Source organism: Anomalospiza imberbis, chromosome 36, assembly GCF_031753505.1.
Source record: "Anomalospiza imberbis isolate Cuckoo-Finch-1a 21T00152 chromosome 36, ASM3175350v1, whole genome shotgun sequence".
In the NCBI taxonomy this organism is placed as follows: Eukaryota; Metazoa; Chordata; class Aves; order Passeriformes; family Viduidae; genus Anomalospiza; species Anomalospiza imberbis.
In genome coordinates, this window is record NC_089716.1 from 1,052,322 (window position 1) to 1,073,787 (window position 21,466).

The 21,466-nt window shown below is 55.5% G+C and overlaps 1 protein-coding gene and 1 pseudogene across 1 annotated transcript; one reads left to right on the forward strand and one right to left on the reverse strand.

Moving 5' to 3' along the window:
- LOC137464098 (uncharacterized) overlaps positions 1–21,466 on the reverse strand; it is a 1,364,046-nt pseudogene that overhangs the window by 1,044,462 nt on the left and 298,118 nt on the right.
- LOC137464106 (class II histocompatibility antigen, B-L beta chain-like) lies at positions 10,591–13,160 on the forward strand. Its single transcript, XM_068175413.1, is given in 6 exon segments — positions 10,591–10,748; positions 11,236–11,508; positions 12,071–12,118; positions 12,121–12,333; positions 12,902–13,008; positions 13,111–13,160. Coding segments are annotated over 6 exon segments (732 nt in total). The 5' UTR covers positions 10,591–10,666; the 3' UTR covers positions 13,120–13,160.

The following is a 21,466-nucleotide window of genomic DNA, read 5'->3' on the forward strand; positions in this document are numbered from 1 at the left end:
GAGATGCATTGGCCTTCTTTGGTCTTCAGCTTCTGTTTATTGTTACCTTATCAAAACTTCAGCACACTGTCTGCACCAGACTCTGCGAGCAGGAAAAACAGCACAAAAGTGACTAACAATCTCTTGTTACAAGGCCTTTTGAGTCTAATCAAAAACTAAGCTACCCAATTAAGTAGGAACACCTAAATTATTTTCCTTTCTAACCCAATAACTGAGCCCTAAAGACCCGGATTTTTCATGTGGATTTTTCTACCCAATTACAAGATACCAGCTAAAGGCAAGAAGAAAGAGGAAGAACAAAGAAGAAGGGAACTCAAGACAACACCCTATATCCTCCATCTTGAACCCATCTATAACATACTAAAAATCCTAAAACCTAAATGTCTCACCCATGTGAAATACTACACTAGTCTCTACAATCTCTACAATCTCTTTCACACTTTTGTGGTTTCTAGTTTACCTTGAGGCTTTGGAAGTTTTCTCGATGAGCGAGGGTCAAAGTCAGTGCTCCCCTGGGGGTCAGGACACCCCAGAGCAGACAGAGAAATATTCCCAGTGCCCTGGGTTTCCACATCAGCAGGCGACAGTTATTGACAGTTGAAGGGTCAGCGGCAGGGGTCCTCATCACACCTGTTCCTTAAATGTTATCTGGCCATGCAGACAGTTTTAGCTACTTCCACAAGTACTTTAAATCAACATTAGCTGTTTCACAAATATCTCTGAGTTATTCTTGTCAGTTAGTTACAAAAATAAAAGCATTAGTTATTATTTCACAACTGCAGCAACTTCTGCAAAAGTTAACATTCTAATGCACAACACGTAGCATCCACTTCAATACTTTGCAAAAGCCAAAACTATAATGTATGTTTTTCACACTGTCCACAAACTAAAATATCATCCATGAATGATGTTCTGAGGATTTGAGCGACACAGGGGCCAGGGCACTGGCCACAAAATGCTGACAAATTGTACGACAGCAAAAGTAGTTAAAAGTCATTACAAACTGTACTGTATCAAAATCGTTGTGATTAGGAATAAGTTGCAGAAGTCAAGACAAAATAGCAAAAGCCACCAACTACATAGTTCTTTATAACAAACCCAGGGCAGGTTTTTCCCTTGCATGGAGCACTTGGGCCTTCCCCGGGCCCCTTCTGCCCTCTTGCAGAGCCGGTGGCATTTTCCACCACCCACAGTTTGTAACCAAGAGTCGGGTGCAGCCGAGAAGGCTCCAAGCGCCTCCTTCCAGGCTGACTCTGCAGATGCCGAGGCTGCTCTGGGCTCTGCCAGGGCTCTTCTGGGGCTCAGCTCTGGGCGAGGCTGGGCCCGCTCTCCCCTCACATTGCTCCGGGCAGCTGAGTCACACAGGGACAAGGAAGGGACACGTCAAGGGAGTTCAGGTTTAAGAGAGTTTTTATTCAAAAAACTGCCATAACAAACAGGCTGTCATAAGAACTGTAATAAACAGGCTGTCCTAACTACCTTAACCAACTAGCACTGCTAACTACCATAACTAACTGGCACTGCTAACTACCATAACTAACTAGTTGTCCTAACTAACTACTGTAACTAAATGCTGTCCTCCAGTGCTTCATCTCCTCCTCTGCTTCCTCAGTTGCTTTGCTGCAGTGATCAGAGGGGTCAGGCTGGAGAGAGGCTTGGCTGATGATAAAAATGGGTGCTGCCCAAAGGAGAAAAAAGAAAGAAATGAACCGTTACTTTCCAGAGTCAACTTCCTCACAGGCTCTGTTGCAACAGGACAAAGGGAAATGGTCTGAAACTCAGGAGAGGGAAGCAGGCTCAGATTAGGTCTGAGGCAGAATTTTTTTAGCAGGAGAGTGGGGAAGCACTGACAGAAGGTGCCCAGAGATGTGGGAGGTGCCTCCTCCCTGGGAACATCCAAGCTCAGGTCAGGCAGGGCTCTGAGCCACCTGAGCTGCTTGAAGATGGCCCTGCTCGCTGTGGGGCCCCAGGTGCAGATGACCTCGAAAGGCCCCTGCCAAGCCAAACCAGGCAAGGATTCTGCTTGCTTTGCGTGTGGAAAGCAGCGAGACCGGAGACCATCGGAGGGGGCCCCACAAGAAAACCCCTCCCTGGCGCTGCTGCTTCCCCTGCAGCCGCTTGGCATTCACCTGCAGCAGCTCCTGGGCAGACCAGCGCCGCTCCTCGTCCGGCTCCAGGCTGCACTCGAGGAAGTCCCGCAGCAGAGCCGACAGGCGCCTGGGCTCCTGCAGCTGCGGGGTCCCGTTCTGCCGGATCAGAGCGCGAGCCTGCAGGAAAAGCAAACTCAGCGCTCTGCCAGCTTCCTTCCCACCCACAAGTGCTCACATCGACCCCGGCTTCCCAGCCCCAGCTCCAGGGGCACTTTCCTCCCTGGCCGAGATGCTGCTCACAGCTCATTTTTCTATGCCAACCAAAAAACCCAAACCCTGGTGCTGCCACAGCCATTGTAAAGAGCTAGTGCACTTGCTTCACATTTTCAGGTCATCCTCACAGCCAGAAGAACTGCAACAACGTAAATCCCAAAGCAGATTGTGTCTGGAGACTGCAGAATATGTGTCTGTGTTGAGGCTCCAGTCCTCTGAGAATTCCCTTCCCCATGTCCAGAAACCTCCAGCTGCTGCTCCCAGTGCACGGTCACCCTGTGCTCACAGGCCTCTGCAACCATGGGAGAATTGGCCTCTTACCATGGCCCTCGTTTCCTTGAAGTAAGGAGGTTCTCCTTCCACCATCTCGATGGTCACAATGCCAAAGGACCAGATGTCCACCTTGGGGCCGTAAGGAGAACTGGTGACAACTTCTGGGGCCATCCAGTGAGCAGTGCCCACCATGGAGCTGCGCTGCTCCTGCTCAGGGCTGAGCTGAGCACTGAGGCCAAAATCAGCTGAGGACAGAAACAAACACTGTCAAAGGCAGCTGGAATGAGGAAACCAAGCACAAAGACTCCCCGCTCTCAGTCTGAGAATGCAGCAGTGAAGTCAGCTGGAAAAGTCCTCAGGGCTGTAGCCAAGGAAAGATGGGACTGAACTGGACCCTTAAAGAAACCCTCAGCTTTCGTGCAGTCACTCTTACTGATTCCCTTGGAGCTTTAGATCCCAACTCCTGCCCCTCTGGGAGGGCCATTCCCGGAGCAAAGGCACCCCTGACAGCCTGCTCCTCTCCTGAGCTCTCTGCAGGGGCAGCCGCTCTCAGCTGGCAGCAGGGGCCGGGCAGTGCCCCCAGCAGCCCTTGTGGGGCTCTGGCCGTCACTGGGAAGCAGCCCCACAGCCGCACCCCGGGAGCGCCGTGCCTGGCCAGGAACACCCACCCAGCTTGACAGAGCCGTCCATGCCCAGAAGGATGTTGGAGCTCTTCAGATCTCTGTGGATCACCCGGTTCGAATGGAGGAAATGCAGGCCCTGCAGACACTGAGAGAGAACAAGAAACACGAGGGTAAAAACCAATGGCCGGAATATATCACACAAGAAAGGACAGTTTAGAATTCTGCCAGCAGCGACTTTGCTGTGACAGGCCAGGAGTGCAGTGCAGACAAGCTCCAGGCAAACGGTTCAAGGCAAAGCTGAGAACAGCACATCAAATCCAAAACAGGCAGAGAGTGCCACAACAGCAGGAAAGAGAACAAGAACAGAGTAGAAGTGCAGTGCTGCTGGCAGGCCGTTCACTGCAGGGACTCTTTCTTCTCCAGCTCATAAAAACAACAGAGAAACAAAGCCCTGAGCATGGAGCCACTCCTGCTCTCACGCCCTCTTGGGAAGGACCATCGTGTCCAAGCCAGGGCAGTCACAGGCAGGATCCCTCACCTCCCGACTGACAGCTGCCATCTCTCCTTCAGCCATGCGTGTCTGTCTGACAACGTCCTGCAAAGTTCCTCCATCCATGTATTCCATCACCAGCCAGAGATCTCCATCGACAAGGAAGCTGGAAGAGGAAAGCAGTGGCATGGAGACCAATGTGCAGCGCTCAATTCCCCCATGGAAAAGCCTGGAGTGGAGTTTTGTTGCCAGGTCACTTGTCAATGAGGACAGAATCCGATGGAGAGACATTCCTGCCAGGCTGCACAGCCCTTGGGATCTGCACAGTCTAAAGGAGGAGACCCCTGTGAGAAAGGAGAGGCCTGAGATGGCAAGCAGGTGAAAAATGCAGTTTAGCAAAGGCCCAGACCAATGTGGAACCACAACACTGGCCCCCAGCTGGTTCAGCTTCTGAACTCATCAGTTCCACCCTTCCCTGCAGAACAAGGCAACACAGCTCCCAGGGTTATCCAGGGGAGGAGGCTGGGCAGCACTTGGGACAAAAGGGGTCAGAAAACCTTTCAGAAAGTCCCTTCAGAAACAGGCAAGGCCAGTGACAAATGGGCAAACGAGGCATTTCTGGGAACAAGAACCTGGTCTTCCTGGCATCAGCAGCGATGGGAAAGGGCTGGGAAGAAGAAGCCAAGGGAAATAATTTCTGCTGTGGTTTACCAGCACTTGTTGTAAGACACAGAAAACAGGGTCAGCTTGAAGGAAAAACCAAACCAAAGCAACAAAAGCACACAGAGGGAGCGAACTGCCAGGCTGTTGTTTTGGGAAGGTAAGGCTGGGTCAGGCATTTTCAAATCAGGCTACAGACTACGGATGCCAGGAAAGGTTAAGGCAGGGACCGAGCACGGGATAAGGCCTGAAGCACTCACCTGTCCAAAGAGCTGACAATGTTGGGGTTCTTCTTGTCCTTCAGGAGCAGGAGCTCATTCACAGCTCGTTCCCTGTTCTGCCCTCTCAGACTCATTTTCTTTATGGCCACCTGAAGGGACATTGCAGACCTTTCACTGGAGGAGTCTGTGGCAGGAGGCCGCAGCAAACACGGAGCGAGTCTTTTTGGAGTGACGGAGCCGGGCTGTGCCCAACTGCCTTGGGATGGGACACCAGAGCTCAGCAAGTGCCATTCCCACAGCCCATTGCTCTGCTCGCTGGGGGCTGCTTACAGGACACATGGCCAGAGACATTTGGCCTTGCAAGCTCTGCAGAAATGGCCCCTCAGCTGTCAGCTTCCAAGCTCTAACCACATTCTCTGCACCTACAGTCTTCTCAAATGGCCTCAACACTCTCATTATTATTCAAACACATTTTGCAAGCAGGAGGTAATTCTGGTTCTGTGCAAACAGAGCAAAACAGCCGGGAACCCTTTAGCAGTTCTATGGGATTTGGTCATGATTTCAGATGCAACTGCTCTGGCTGGGATTGCACAACAAAGCAAACACACACATCCATTGCCCTCCTTGCATTCCTTTGGGCACTTCAGAAGGACCAAGTCTGTCCCAGCTGTGCTCTGCAGGCTGACACGGCTCTGCCTGCAGAGGAGCAGCCTGTGCAGGAAAGCTCTGCTGGCCTCCAAAGCTGCAGCCACAGCTCCCAGCAGAGGGGAGAGCCCTGGAGAGCTGCCAGACGTGCTGGGCGTGTTGACACTGACCTCTCCTCCAGTGGCCCTGTCGAGTCCTTTCAAAACGGTTCCGAAAGCCCTGGAGACAAAACAGCAGAGAAGAAAGAAGCAGCGCTTTAGGCCCTGGCAGTGAAAGCCAGCCCAGACAGGAGATCTCTGCTGCCTGCAGCGTTCACAAACACCTGGGGGCATCGACCCTTCCAACAACAGCCCAGCAGCCACCAGCCCTCTGCCATGCAAGGTGTGCCAGAGAAAACTGAGACCCAACACCAAGGAATTGGGCTGGAGCAAATCCCAAATGTCCACGCTGCACTGCTTTAGTTCACAACCTGAAGTGAGCAATGGGTGTCTAAAGAACTGGAAAAGAATGCATTCCATCCTTTTCCATTTCCTGCCTAAGACCTGCAGGATCCACAAGGGCCCTGCCATCAGGCAGGTGATGCATTTTCCCCCAGAGTGCATCAGCTCTGTGTCTGTTACTGAATGTCTGGGCTCTACTACCTGTGCTAGAATAGAGCACTTATTAGTTCAGCTCTGGTTTCTGTTTCTAAACCATTAGGTTGTTAATCCTGACCGGAGGATATTTTTTGAAGCAAAATATTTGAAAGAAATCTCCTTGGGAACTGTTTTCTGACAGTCATCAGATGGTGAGTGGCTCTTTTAGGCAATCCAATTCCAGGGACAGAAGATCTTCCAGGTCCTGCTCCTTGCTGCAGGCAGGACACTGCCAGCCTCAGGGGCCTTTGACGGTGCCTTGTGAGCACAGGTATCAATTCTGATCAGGACTGAGGGACAGCAGGATGGCGCCCCAGTGTCTGGAGGTGTTTGGAGCTCTCCTGACTTCTCACTTGATCCTGCACCAGCACAACACCTGGGCCTGCTTGTGCAGAAGTAACTGCCGTGCACTTACCCTTGGCCAATCTGCTCCACTTCCAGGTATTTCTCGGCAGGCTCCGCCAGGCTCACGGTGTTCCCTGAAAGAAACCACGTGGAAGACGCTCCCTCCCAGAGTGAGACCCCGCCTTGCAGCAGAGCCAGAATGCAGCCCCCCTCCCTGGGGCCGTCAGCCCCTTGGTCTCAGCTGGGGAAGGACAAGAAATGACCCTGGCACATTCAGCTGCAGAGCAGCACTGGGTGCAGCTGATGCCGAGACACACACACAGCACCCTGCTCTGGCACACAGGAACAGAGCAGACGTACTCAGCTGCATCAGGCACCACTCCCCTCTCCCCTCTGGCTGCAGGGCTGTGCTGCTGTCAGAATGTTCAGCCCAGGATCCCACAGCCGAGGGAGGTTCAGTGTCCTCTTCCCAAGCACAGGGAGCTTCTCCGTCCTCTTCCCAAAACGCTGCAGGTTCGCCATCATCTTTCCAAGCCCGGGGACGTTCACTGTCCACTTCCCATGCTGGGAGAAGTTGACCCTCCTCTTCCCAAGACACAGGATGTCCTCTGTCCTCCTCCCATGCCGGGAGATGTCCACTGTCCTTGTCCCACATCGCAGGAGCCTCGCTGTTGTGTTCCCACAGCGCGGGATGTTCGCCCTCGTCTCCCAGAGCAGCGGGAAGTTCACTGTCATCTCCCGTCATTGAGGGACGTTCACCATCGTGCCCCGGAACAGCGGGAAGCTCACTGCTGCCTTCCTCCTCTTTGGCCTCCTCTTTGGAAGCAGAGGGAGCCAGAGGAGGTGCTGGTGCTGCTTTTGTGCCCTGTGGACAGACGGCAGCGTGAGGGACGGGAAGTTCTGTCTCACTTATCACCTTATTTCCCCTCAGCTGCACATCCAGCTGCACTAAGCAGAAATTGTGTTCGGAGCTGTTCAAACTAACAATGGGCTAAAGTCCACATTGCCCCTTATTGTTGGGAATTTGATATTCCACCATGGCTAGAGCCAGCAAGCAATACTCTGCCTGCAAAGCCAGACCTGCAGCTCTTCAAAAGCTCTTCAGCAGAAAAGGAGAAAAATCCCAGGGATCCCTTTGCTGCTGCAAGGACACTGACAGGAACTTTCCTTCAGCCTCCCAGGCTGGCATTCGGCTGCCACATGCCGAGTTCACAGCTTGCTGCCCAATTCCAAACATCAAAGGTTCCTTTCCTACTCACCGAAGGAGGAGCTGCTCGGGATCCACTCATGAGGTGCTCTGCAACGGGAGAGGGAACATGAACCAGATGCTGTCAGGAAAAAAACTGCCTGTGGTGGGAAATGCCCCCGAGCAAGGCAACCCCGAGAGAGCATTTTGCTTTCACAGCATCCCTCCAGGAGCCACAGTCCCTTCACACAGCAAGAGAACAGCACAAAATACTGGGCTGGGTCAGCTCTTGGCTGGACAGGCAGTTCCAGGCTCTGCTGCCACAGACTCCCCGCTTGAGAGAACAGAACCCCCCAGGGCTCATTGCAAATGCTGTGCACGCCCCGCTGGCTGCAGACACCCCCTTTTCCAGCTGCAGCCGCTGCCAGGAGCTCCCCCAAAGCAATGGCGTCTTCATGGCAGTTTGGTTACAAAGTCAGCTCAGGCCCAGAGGAAGAACAGCAAGCACACAGCAAGCCCAAAGCCACAGCACCGAGGGAAAACCTCGACTTACGTGCCAAGTGGGTTAAAAAATACCCCGCATACGCCACAGAGTACAGCGTGCAAACTGCAGCAGCCACGTGCTGGATCATTTTGGCTGCGCTGCACACGTCTGCAGACTGTAGCCCTGCAAGCACAGAAGGACACCCGTCAGGGCTGGGCTGGCTGCTGAGAATGCCTCGGGCAGGAGGATCCTCCGGCAACGAGCAGTGCCCAGAGCCACTCTGGACACTGAGGCCTCCGTGTGCCACAGCAACGGGAACACCTCGGGGACGTGGCAGTGCTCCTGTGACATCACAGCAGCAGCTCACGCAGAAACCGCCTGCAAGGTTCTCCTGTGTCACAAAGGAGCACAAAGAACCCTCCCAGGGCACAGCCTGTTGCCCAAAGGATCCAGGAGGAGCTCTGAAAATGCAGCAAACAAGGACACCCCATAGCCCAGCCTGAACACTGAGGAGAAACAAGGACGGCAACAAAGCAGAGGAAACATGACCTTTAGTCACTGACACTTCTGGCTAAAACCAGCAAGCCGTGTTCCCTCTGGGATCTTTGTTCTCGTTCTAAAAACAAGCAAGGTTCTCCACTCTAAATATAGAGAAGGCAGGAACTGGGCAGGAGGTGGGATGAGGAAGGAGGACGAGGAGGGAGAGAGGAAGAGGAGGAGCAGGAAGAGGAGGAGCAGGAGCAGGAAAAGGAGGAGAAACAGGAGGTTCCAGTGCCCCCTGTGGCCGCAGCACCCTTGGCCCCGGGACCATTGCCCCCAGCTCATCCTGCAGGTGGGAGGGGGAGCTCGTCCCAAATCTGTCGGGGGGTCCCTGAGAGTTTTTTTTTTTTATTGGGGTGTGTTTGGAGCTTGCAGATTGTGGAATTGAGCCCCAAATATCGTCTGGGAGGCCCAAAAAAACCCTGGGATGGGTGTTTTTTTTTTCTGTGTGTGTGTGTGTGTGTAGGTTTGGATCTTGCAGGACCCCAGAGCTGAGCCCCTTGGGGGGATCTTTGGGCGTCCACGTGGCCATTGCCCAGGGCCACCAGGGGGAGGACATTGGTCCTGGGGACCCCCGGGGGAGCAGAGAAGGGGAACCCCTGAGACCCTTGGATTGGGGATAGAACAGAGGTGCGATCCTGGAGCTGAGGGACCCCCGGCTGGCTGGAAAGGGGGGGAGCCAGGAGAGGAAGGACCCCTGGGACCTCAAAGTAGAGCATCAGGGCAGAAGGGACCCCATGGACCCCCAAAAGCCCTTGGATCATCCCTAATCAAGACGCCGGAGAAGGGGGAACCCCTGGAGCCATTGGACCCCCATCATCCCAAGGAAAGGAAACCTCTGGAACCCCAAAAGTGGAGAGATCAGAGATCGGGAAGTCCTGGGAGAGCTGTTTTGGGCTGAACCTTGATATAGTGGAGATTTCCATGGACACAAGACTCCTGCTGAGTTCTAGGGATGGACTTGGGCAGTGAGGAGCCTCTTCTCCAAGGCCCTCCCACCTTGGTTTTCCCCAAACCAGGATCTGTCATTCCCAGGGTGCGGCTGGATGGAGAAGGAAGAAAAGCCCCGGAGATCCTGCAGGAGGAGGGGCTGCAAATCCAGCCCAGGGAGCTGCAGGGAGGAAAGAGCTCCCCGCCCTGAGCCAGGAAGGCAGCCGGAGATCCAGCAGGAACACGGAGCTGGTGGAGAAGCCTCATGGCAGGGAGAAGCCCCACAAGTGCTTGGAATGTGGGCAGGGTTTCAGCTGGAGCTCCACCCTGATGGAACTCCAGAACATCCAGACTGGGGAGAGGCCCTGTGAGTGTGGGGAGTGTGGGGAGAGCTTCAGTGGGACCTCTGACCTCACCAAGCACCACAGGATCCACACTGGGGAACGGCCCTATGAGTGCTTGGAATGTCAGAAGAGCTTCAGGTGGAATTCAGAGATCGTCCCTCACCAGCACTTCCACACCAGGGAGAGGCCCTGTGAGTGCCCCAAGTGCAGGAAGAGCTTCGTGCGCTGCTCCAGCTCCATCCCCCATGGGAGGATCCACGTTGGATGATCCCCAGTGAGCCCCGTTGGGCAGAGCCCCGGTGACCCCGTTCTGGGTGATCCCGGTTGGGTGTGGGGAAGGTGTTGGAGAGATTTCTTTCCCCTCTGCTTGTCCTGGTGTGATTTGGTTGGTAATAAATTCCCTCCCTGTGCCCGGGCCGGGTCTGTTGTGCCCGTGCCGGATTTGCTGAGGGATCTCTCCCGCTCCTTGTGCCCAGGCAGGAACCCTCGGTTCCATTTGCTGTCCCTGTGCGGCTGCGGGGGGCAGGGACAGAGCGGCTCTGGGGGGTGCCTGGCATGGGGCCAGCGTCACCCCTCGCCACGGGCACCCCTGAGACCCCGCGCAGCCGGGCACACATTTCTGGGCACAGCTGAGCTCCCAGCTGCGCAGCGCCCCAAGGCTCCCCGTGCCTGGAAAAGCCCCAGCCGGGGCTGCAGCGTCCCGGAACCGCTCAGCCAATCCAAACGCAGCCAAAACGCGCTGCAGCCAATGGGAGCGCGAGGAGTTGAGGAGTCATCGGTTGTGTGGCAGAGCCTCGGCAATCGGTGCCCAAAAGTGCTCGGAGCCAATGAGAGCGCGCGGCGCTGCTGAGCCCGCGCTGCTCCGGACTGGTGCTGCCAGCGCAGCGCGGCCGCTCTGGGGCTGGTGCTCCCTGGGCGGCGCTGGCCATGGGGCGAGTGGCGGCAGCTGGGGCCGTACTGGTGGCACTGGTGGTGCTGGGAGCCCCCCCGGCTGCGGGCGCGGAGCTCTCGGGAGAGCGGGGGGGGCGGGAGGCGGTGGGACAGGGGGGAGAATGGGGAAAAGGGGGCGGGGGGAGCCCGAAATTGCAGGGGCAGGAGGAGGAGGGGACCCCGAAAGGAAGAGCGGGAGGGGCTGAGGATTGGGGACAGGTGAGGAAGGGTCGGGAGAGGGTGGGAAAGTAGGGAAAATAGGAGGGAAGGACCCCAAAACTGAGCGGGAAGCGGGGCTGGGCTTTTGGGAAATTGTGTTTAAAAGGTTGGAAAAGAGGAAAAGGAGTAAATGGCACCCCAAAACTCATCTGGGGAGAGGCTGGAGGTGGGAGGAGAGAGGATGTGGAAGGGGAAGTGTGGAAGGGTGGAAAAGAGGAAGTGGCAGTGCGGGCAGGAGGGATCCACGGCGGCCCTGGGGCACAGGGGGTGCGGAGTAGGGATCCGGGATGGATCCCGGAGCTCTGGGAGTGCTGGGGGGGCACCCCCGGACCTGTGTCCTGCACACACAGGGGTGTTCCAGTACGTGGGAAAGTCCGAGTGCCAGTTCATGAACGGCACGGAGAAGGTGAGGTACCTGAGCAGGTTCATCTACAATCGGGAGCAGTACGCGATGTTCGACTGCGACGTGGGGCACTTTTTGGGGTTCACCCCCTATGGGGAGACAGCAGCCAGGTATTGGAACAGCGACCCAGACGTTATGGAGCAAAAAAGGGCTGCGGCGGACTGGCTGTGCCGGTACAACCACGAGTATCTCAGCCCGTTCCTCACGGAGCGCCGAGGTGAGCGCGGGGCAGAGCGTGTCCCCTCGGGCCCTGCCCTGCCAAATGACCCTGGAGCCCCTCAAAACCTCCCTGGAATCGGCCCAGAGCCCTCAGCCCTCCTTGTGCCCATCCCCGAGACCTTGTGTCCCTGCCACTGAGCCCCGTGGCTCTCCCAGTCCATCCCAGTCTCTCCCAGTGCCTCCCGGCTGTCCATCTCAGCCTAGCGTGGTGCTGCCGCCTCTCAGCCAATCAGAGCGCGTGTCTCTGATGACTCATCAGTTGCCAGGCAGACCCGCAGCGCCGAGTGCCCCGCACTGGACTCGGCCTCCCAGTGCCGCGCGCTTCGTTCCCAGTTCCTCCCAGTGCCGCCCCAGTCCCTCCCAGTCCATTCCCAGTTCATTCCCAGTTCACTCCTAGACCTCCATCCTCCCTCCCAGTGCCCCCCATCCCCTCCCATCTCTCTGAGTGCCACCCCAGTCCTTCCCAGTCCATTCCCAGTCCCTCCCAAGGCCACCCCACCCCTCCCCTCTCTCTCCCAGTTCCCCCCAGCTGATCCCAGTCTGTTCCCGCTCTCTCCTAGTGCCCCCCAGTGTATCCATCTCGCTGGTGCCCTCGAGCTCCCAGCCCGGGGTTTCTCCGTGATGGATTTCTACCATGCGCACACCCAGCTGAGGTGGTTCCAGGGCCAGCAGGAGCTCTCTGTGGAGGCCACCGACATGGTCCCCAACAAGGACTGGACCTACCAGCTCCTGGTGCTGTTGGAAACACCCCCCTGGTGCGGGCTCACTTGCGGCTGCCAGGTGGAGCATTTCAGCCTGGAGCACCCCCTGAGCCGGCACTGGGGTACGGGGGAGGAATTGGGGGCGCTGAGAGAGCCACTGGGATGTGCTGGGAGCAACTGGGAGGGAGTTGGAGACAGCCTGGTTTCAGCTGGGAGAGGGGGTCCAGGGGTTGGAAAGTCTAAGAAGGGATTAAGATGATGCTGGGGAGGGTGGGATGGGATTCTGGGGGTCCTGGTGGACACTGGGAGGGAGTTTGGGGGCGCTGGGTGTAATTGGGAGGGATTTGAGTGATCCTGGAGGGGATGGAAGGAGATTGGGGATGGCTAAACGAGGCTTGGGATGAAGTTGGTTCTGCTGGGAAGAGACTGGGAGGGGTCAGGGTGAGTCCTGGTGGGGCTGGGAAGGGACTGGGAGAGGGTTTGGGGGTCCTGTAGGGGAGCAACCGGAAGGGAGGTGTGGGATCCTGAGGGGAATGGGCGAGGCTTTGGAGGGTCCTGGGGAGGTTGGGAAAGGATGGGGGGGGGGTTCAGGGGGTCCTGGGTGGGATGGGGGAAATTGGTAGGGTGCTTGTAGGGGCTTGGGGTGTCTCTGAGAGGTTTTGGGGGGCCCTGACCCCTGCAGACTCCCAGAGATGTCGCCGGACGCCGCCCGCAGCAAGATGCCAACGGGGATCGGGGACTCAGAGTTGGACTTCATCTTCCTGGCACTGGGGCTCGGCTTCTACCTGGGCAAGAAGGTCAGGGGGGTCCCGGGGGTCATGTCCCTCTGTCCCCCAGAGCGTGTGTGCTCCTTCCCCGGGGCCCCCAGCCCGGTGTCACCCCCTTTTCTCTGCACACAGAGCTCCTGAGCCGCCAGTGGCCGTAGCCGCTCCCCGTGTCCTCGGGCCCGGCCGGGACCCCCGCTTCATCCCCACGCTGATTTTGAGGGGATCGTTTGTCCCCCCAGCCCTGCTGTCACTCTGCCCCCGCCCGCCTGCTCCCAGTCTTCCCAGTAAAACTTCCCAGTTAAACCCAGTCCAGGTTATGGGGGACAGTGGGGATAGACTTGGGTGTACCCAGCCTGGGCACACGGAGGGAATTTATTACCAACCAAACACAGCAGCACAAGGAGAAGGGAAAGAAATCCCTCCAACACCTTCCCCCCACCCAACGGGGATCACCCACAACAGGGCTTATCCACGATGGAGAGACGGGGACAACCGAGTTTAGACCAGAAGCCAATTTCATTGAGGGTACCAGGTGTTTATACAGGGTTTTACTTGTGTGGTGCTCAGATAGGGCTCGATGTTTGCTAACAATTTCCCATTGGTTACACATTCTTCATGACATCACGGCACCTGGGAACATTATCTTATCACAAAGTCTCACAACAGGTTGCTTGGTCACTTCTTGCCCAGGGAGACTTAAACTGTGTCTGTGTCTCCCACAGTTTCTGCTCAGTCAGGCCTCAGATCTCGGCCCCTTTATCAGCTCCATTGTTTTCCTCTCTGTTTTATTCCCCATTCGGGGGCACCAGGGCTCTGCCCAACGGGGGTCACTGGGGATCATCCAGCCCGGATCCTCCCATGGGGGATGGAGCTGGAGCAGCGCACGAAGCTCTTCCCTCACTCTCTTCCCTCACTCGGGGCACTCACACGGCTTCCCTTACTGGTGCCTCCGTTGGTGTCTGGTCAAGTGAGAGCTCTGGGAGAAGCTCTTCCCACACTCCCCACACTCGTAGGGCCTCTCCCCGCTGTGGATGCGCCGGTGCACAGAGAGGTTGGAGTTGCGGTTGAAGCCCTTCCCGCAGTCAGGGCAGCGGAAGGGCCTCTCATCTGTGTGAATCCGCTCGTGTAGGAGGAGATTGGAGCTGGTGTGAAACCTCTTCCCACACTGGGGACACTCATAGGGCCTCTCCCCAGTGTGGATCCTCTGGTGTCTTCTCTGTTCGGAGCGCCACCCAAAGCTCTTCCCACATTCCAAGCAGGTGTAGGGCCGTTCTCCAGTGTGGATTCCCTGGTGCCGGATCAGGGTGGAGCTGCAGCTCAAACCCTGCCCACATTCCAAACACTTGTGAGGCTTCTCCACCACCTCCGTGCTCCGGCTAGATCTCCGGCCACCTTCCTGGCTCAGGGGGGCTCTTTCCTCCCCGCAGCTTCCTGGGCTGGGTTTGCAGCCCCTCCTCCTGCAGGATCTCCGGGGCTTTTCCTCCTCCTCCATCCAGCCACGCCACGGGAATGAAAAATCCTGCTTTGGGGAAAAAACAAGAGGAGAGCACCTCGGACTGGAGGTTCCTCCTTGCCACACTTCATCTCAGGAAGTCATTGGGAATCTTGTGTCTGTGAGAACCTCCAAAACACCAAGATTAAGCCCAAAAAAAAACCAAAAAAAAAACTTCAAGACACAGATCAAAAACACCCCAAACCCCACAATTCAGCAAAAACCTCCTCCAAAACATAAAGATTCAGCTGCCACATAAAACCAAAGCACCAACATTTAGCCAAAGCAAGCTCAGAAACACCAAGATTCACCCCGTGAAAATCCTGGATCCCCCTCCACTGTCACCTGCTGCATGTGGGGGGAGCAGCGCTCCTGGGGCTGGGGGGAGGCTGCAGATACAGGGAGGGGTGGAACCTTGTGCTGCTTCCTGTTTCTGCTCCTCCTCCTGTGTCTCTGCTCTTCCTCACACTGCTCTTCCTCCTGCTATTCCTCCTTCTCCTGCACAATCCCACCTTCTCCTGCCACGTCCATCCTTTGACCATTTTGTTCCTCAACCCTGCTTCTCCTTCCCTTCTCCTCCTGCCCCCAGGCCCAGCACCCACTGCCGGCTCCCTCTTCCCCCCAGACCCACAGCATCCCAGCGCAGGGGCAGGGATGGAGCTGGGGCAGGTCGGGCTGGGGCAGCGCTGGGCTCTCGGCCGCTTCTGCCCGCACTCGGTCCCCACTGCAGCCGCTCCCGCCAGGACAGCGCGGGGGGGCCCGGCCTTGGCGCTGCCCCACTCCCACCTCCCCAAATTCCCCTCGCGGGGGCGATGGGGCCGAGGGGGGGGCGCAGGTGGGGTCCAGGTGGGGAACGCTGGGAGCTGCGAGTCTGCCTGGCAACTGGTGAGTCATCAGCGCCCTGCGCTCTGATTGGCTGAGCTCTGCCTGAGGGCTGGGGCTGCAGCAAAGAGGGGACACCCTGCTCCAGGGGGGATGTCCCGAAAACGGGGGACCCCCATGAAAGGAACAAGAGGAAAGTGTCTTTACAAACAGATGCTGTGAATCTGCTCCGAGATACGGCCAGGGACCTGTGCATAAGGAAGTGACAGGAGAAGCCATCGTTTTCAGGACATGTTATCAATTGATGACACAGACTGCTGCTCAGCCAAGGTCCTGCTCAATTCATGAACTTCCAGAAGAACAACAAAGACTTGACAGAACCAGGAATATTGTCTGCTATACAATACTGGGGTGCATATGAAGGGAGTATGTACTAGGTGGATTGGGAAGTCTGCACCTCTCAAGTACTTCAGCCAGTGGGGAAAGGGAGAGGGAGATGTGGCCAGGAGAACTGGGATGAAAAGGAGGCTGTGTCCTCCAACAACTGCAGAGATCCCATGGGGAATGTCCCACGGCCTCTCCCATTTCTAGGAATGAAATTACTTTTACAGGACTCCTCTGTCTGCTTTGTGGACAGAAACCTCTGCTGATGTCAATTTTCCCACACACCTGGGGCTCATCTGGAATTCCTTCCACCGTCCGGGGCGGCGGGCAGGGAGTGCAGCTGAAGGTGCCTCACCCACTTTGGGTGATCGGCTCCCTTGGCTGGCGGCGGCACCGGGGATCGATTGGGGACCCGGGAGTGACCAGGAGACAGACGAGGGACACATCAGGGGGGTCTGTGAAGAGTCAGCAGGGAGAGAGCACTGAAAATCTCAGCAGTGAGTGCACTGGGATCTTCGGGGAGTGAACATGGCAGGGCACCCAGGGAGGGGAGAAAAGGGAAAGCCAGGGAGGGGTCCTGGCCAAAGGGATGATGATCCCAAAATGTCTCTGAAGGGTCCCTTGGGAGAATGTTGAGGTAGTTTGCACATTCCCCCAGAGGTAATTAAGGACATGGACACCCAGGGGAGCAATAAGGGAAGTGGAGAAGGGATTTGGACAACAGGGGATGGATGGTGTTGGTGTGCTGGGAAGGGATCGGGTGAAGGGCAGTGTGCAGCAATGTGGTGAAGGCAAGAAGCAGCAGGAGGAATCTATGTGGTAAGGAAAAGGATGATGGAGAAGAGGAGGAAGAGAAAAATACAGAGGTCTAGGATGTTTTTCAGCAGGGTCCTATTCTCAAAATTTGCCAGCTGATACTTTGAATTCCCAGTTCCCGGGAGAGGAAAAGAAGGAGGTCAGGATGTCAGGGGGTTTCTCTGTGGTGGGCAGCGGCAGCACCGGGCGCAGAGGTGCGGGACCGGGAGCACGGGCTGGGGGCCTGTGGGGAGCTGCGGGGCCGGGCCGGGGCTGTGGGGCAGCCGGGGCTCAGCGCCGGGCGCTGCCTGACCCCACCAGCCCCGGGCAGGGCCGGCAGTGGCCCCCGGCCCCCAGGAGCCTGCGGGACGCCCCGGCCGCTGCCCGGCCCCGTGGAGCTGCCGGCCCTGCCCGCCGGGGGGGCCGCCTTTGGACACTGCGGCAGGACAGGGACCGGCTCTGGGATACGGGCTGGGGAGGGGACCCTGAGCACAAGGAGGAAAACAAAGACACATCTGGGAAATGCAGATTGTACATGGAAGGATCAGGATTTTCTATTAGGCATTTGCTGTGGGTCGCTGGAGAAAGGAAAGATTTTGCACAAAGCTCAGCAGCTCTCAGAGGATGAGCACCCACAGGCAGTGAGCGCGGCTGCAGGAGCGGCAGAAGAAGGCCCTGGAGCACTTGGGCACAAAGGCACAGCAGCTGAATGTAAGAAGGGATGAGCAAAAGGCCAAGCTGAAGGCAAAGGCCATGGCACAGCTCCTACAGCCCCTCAGGGATCAACCCCAGGGCCCAAGGGGGCCCCAGCACCCAGGGGACGGGGTCGGCCACAAGCACCTGGCAGAGGCATTGCCCTCCTGGGCAGGGGAGAGCCCACCCAAACAGCCCCTGGGAAGGAGTCAGGGCTCCAGCTGCAGGGCACAGGGACACTGGAAGCAGAGACAGCAGCACCCTAAGGAGGAGCAAGCCCACCCCTGGATGGACATGGATTGTCAGGGCTGTCACAGCTCCCATCCCACCGGGGACCCACCACACTGGAGCCCTGGAGAACATTCAGGCTGGGTCTGCATCGAGAGGAGGCCTCTCCTGATGGACACAGGGGCCTCTCCATCCATTCTGAATATTAGACCTAACGGGGGAATATTGTAAAGGAATGTTTTAATTATTAGGGAATAAATGGGAAAGCTGAGCTGGTATGATTTGTCCAATCACTATTAGGAGCTGTGGGGGATAGGTTTGAAATAAATTAATTTCTTTTTCTTCCTAGTAATATTGATGCCTCAGCTGTGGCTCTTCCAGTCTCAGTAAAGAAACTGGAATTGTAGGTGAATGTTAAACAGGGCCATGCGAAAGGAATTCTTGGGCCAAAATGTTGAACCCAGTGGCCGGAGTGGCCTCATTGTCTGCAGAATTGTGCAGACACAGCTTTAAGGGGAACCCAGGCCCAAAACCTGATGACAACAGGATCTCCAACTGTTCCAGTCTGCCCTCAAGTTAAAGCTTTGATAACCAAAAGAGCCTCTAAATGGATGAGCAGTGCTCAGTTATTACAGTATGAAACTTGTTCAGTGGCACAGGAGGATTTAGAACTGAAGGCAGGGGAAGGGTTTAACCCAGCCTCCTGTTTGAACAGCCCACAGAGGGGCTGGGAAGAAACCCAGGACTGCATTCAAGTGACAGAGCTCCAGACACAGCCTGGGAGAGCTTGATGAGACATTCCCTGGCCGGAGGGAGAAAATGTGCTCCTGGATGGCTCTTCAAGGGCAGCAGAAGGGAAAAGAGCTACAAGACACGCTGTTATTAAGGAAGGGAATCAGACAAAGCCCAGGTTACCACCCCATGGTCAGCTCAACCGGCACAGCTGTGTGTGCTTGTAAGAGCCTGGCACTGAAATGCCCTGAGCAGGAAGGCTTCAATATCTTCTGCTGACACCATGTCACCTAACAGGGGGGCAAAAGCAATTCTGATTGCTCAGCAACCACTAGATCACTTATTCAGGTATTTCTAAAAGAAATAATTCCAAGAAAAGGGATTGTGGAAGCAACAGACTCAGACAGCAGAACTCATTTTACAGGAAAGATCCTCCAGGGGGTTATGGAAGCTTTAGGAATACAATGGGACCTCCATAACCCCTACACCCCCAGAGCTCAGGCTGGGTACAAAGAATGAATGGGGAAAGAAAGAGACACCTTTGGAAGCTGGGGATAGAAACCAAGATGCCATGAGTACGGCTTTTGCCATTGGCTTTGGCAAGAGTAAGGGCCAGACCCAGGGCAGATATTCAATTCTCTCCCTCTCAATTGATCTTGGGAATTCCTTACCCTGGTAATTCTCCACCCAGTGCAGGGTGGGGATAAGGGATGTACATTTAAAGCAGTCTGTGGCCAGAGTCCTGTCTCTTGTGAAATCTCTCCCACAGGAAGCTGGGCTGGCACAGAGCCTGCCTTGGCACTTTGCTGTTCCCAACATCCAAGCAGGACATCGGGCCCTGCCTAAGGAGGCCAAAGCAGCACCACTGGTGGCCAAGTGGCGTGGCCCATGCCAAGTGTCCCTGAGGCCAGAAACAGCCCCCAGCACAGCTGAGCACGGGGGGACCCCTCAGCCTGGGCTCCAGGGCTCTGAAGCCCCGGAGATTTGCACTTCCCGCCTGCAGCAGGAGCATGGGAGGCCCCCACGGAGCCTGCACTGAAGGCAGCGCAGCAGCAGCCAGGGCTCCACAGCGGGGCAAGCCCCTGGGCCTGCCCACACATCCTCTGCTCAAATCCTCTGCCTGGGCACCCTCCTTGGGCATCTCCAGCCACCGGGGCCAATCCTTGCTGCCACTGCTGCAGCTTCAGTGCTTTCTGGGCCTGCACTGCCACAGCTGCTGGCGAAGACAACGGCACAATTCCACTCTGGGTCTCAGCCACACTCACACACTGCGCTGCCTGGGATTGCACTGATGGAAAATACACCAGGTCATAGACTTGAACATTTCTAACATTTTATTTCTCTACTCAGCCTTGGTTTGCCTTGGCCTCGGGGAAAGAAATGGTAAAGGTATTTTTAAGGGATGTTCCACCACTCAGTGGAGATGAGTTTAACATCTCAACACACTGGGAATGGCCCAAAAGATTCCCACAAAGATAACGCCCAGCAGCAAACAGCAACCAACACCTACCCCAGACACTGCCCCCGGCAGAGCTGGAGACACCTGCTCTGGAAAAGGCTGAGAAGGAAATCCAGCAGTTCCGACCTGATGAACAGCAGAAGCCAAGAAATCCGGGTCCAACAGGAACCCAAATACTAAAAACTGCACAACTTGAAACTACAGAACATTAAACCAATGGATTTAGATTGGTTCAGACTGTATCAAGTTTGGGGAAAATCCAGTAAAACCCACGTGTCATAGAACGATTTTCTCTGCACACCCGGGCTATGTGGGGATGGAATGATTTCTGTTGCAGATCCTGGCCAGAATCAAGGAATGCCTTGACTCCTACACTAAACATACTGGTGGAGTTTTCCTTTCTCCTGCACTTTCAGTGCAAAGTTTATAGCAGTAGAGTATTTTTTGTAATAATCCTACTTCTATATTGCCGATTAGGTTTGGGCCAGGGATGTGAGAACGAGTTTTTACTCCGAGGAGAAGTAGAAAAAACTTAATTGCCTTGGAATTGTTTTGTGTATGTTTGTGTGAGAGATACCAAAATTTTGGTTTGGGTTTTTCGACGTTCACCTTTAGGCTGCATTTTGCAAAACGAGAAGAGATTTACAGGTGACCCTTTCACTCATAAACACTAAATTGATTATTTGAAAGAAAAAATAAAAAAGCAGCAGGTTGTGGGGGTCCACAGGTGAGGCTGCTGGAGGCTGCTCTGGAAGAGAAGCTGCATTCCAGGCAGCCAGCAGAGGAGCTTTAGAAATGCAAATTAACACTGCTGGGGCAAAGTGGGGACAATGGACCTGCCTCTTCTTGCCTGGGGCAGGAATTGGGCTGATTCCCTCTGCCCCTCACCCCAAGCTCTGCCTGCCTGCACAGATGGAATCTGCACAGCTGAAGGCAGAGCCCATGGTGAGGATCTCTGACTCTGCAACAGAAATGGGTGAAGCTGCAAAGGGAAACAGCAAATGGAGAATGTTGTGAAAACTTCACTAAAATAAGGGGGGATCACCCCTGTGCCCACTCCAACATGTGCTGGCACTCTCTATGCTATACAGGGAGTATCAGATCACTGGGGTTTTTGCTATAACAAGTTCTGGGAAATCAGTTGGAATTCAAGTATTTGATGATGTAATTAAACAAAAGCAGTCAATTGATGCAGCCCCGGCTGGAGGGAGCAACCAAAAATGGGGAAAAGATGAACGGCCAGCAGAACAAATCCTACAACATCATGGACCAGCCCCTGGGAACCCGAACCAATTCATATCAGGAGACACAGAACCCATTTATCATTTCAATGTCACCATTAGATTACAAGCTGTCCTCGAAATAAGAACCAACCAGACACCTCCAGCTCCTGACCTTCCTGCCGACCCATCCACTGAAATGAGGAACACAACATTTCACCAGGGGATGGGATCAGGTTATCTTTTCCCAGAAAAAGGAGGAGTTTGTGGAAAACTAAATGACTCCAACTGCTGTTGGCAAAGAGATGACAAAGGAAAAGCGATGAAAAAAGATAACACAGGAAATAGGAGAGCAGTTTATGTATTGGTCCAAACATGGAAAGGATGGGAATGGGACACGGTTTTGTGGCTCCCTGGCACACCATGGGTTAAACGAATGCTGCTTCTCCTCTTCTGTGCTACAGCAACTCTCATCTTTTTACCATGCTCCACACCTTGGGAGTGCAGCTCATCCAGCAGCTGAGCCAGGGGATGCAGGTGGCAGCCAGGCCTCCTGATCCAGAAACGGCTACAAAAGGACAGGGAATGAGGGCACCGAGAATAATCCCAAAACCAAAGAGGACCCGGGAAGAACAAAACAGAGTCAATGAGTGAATCTGCCTG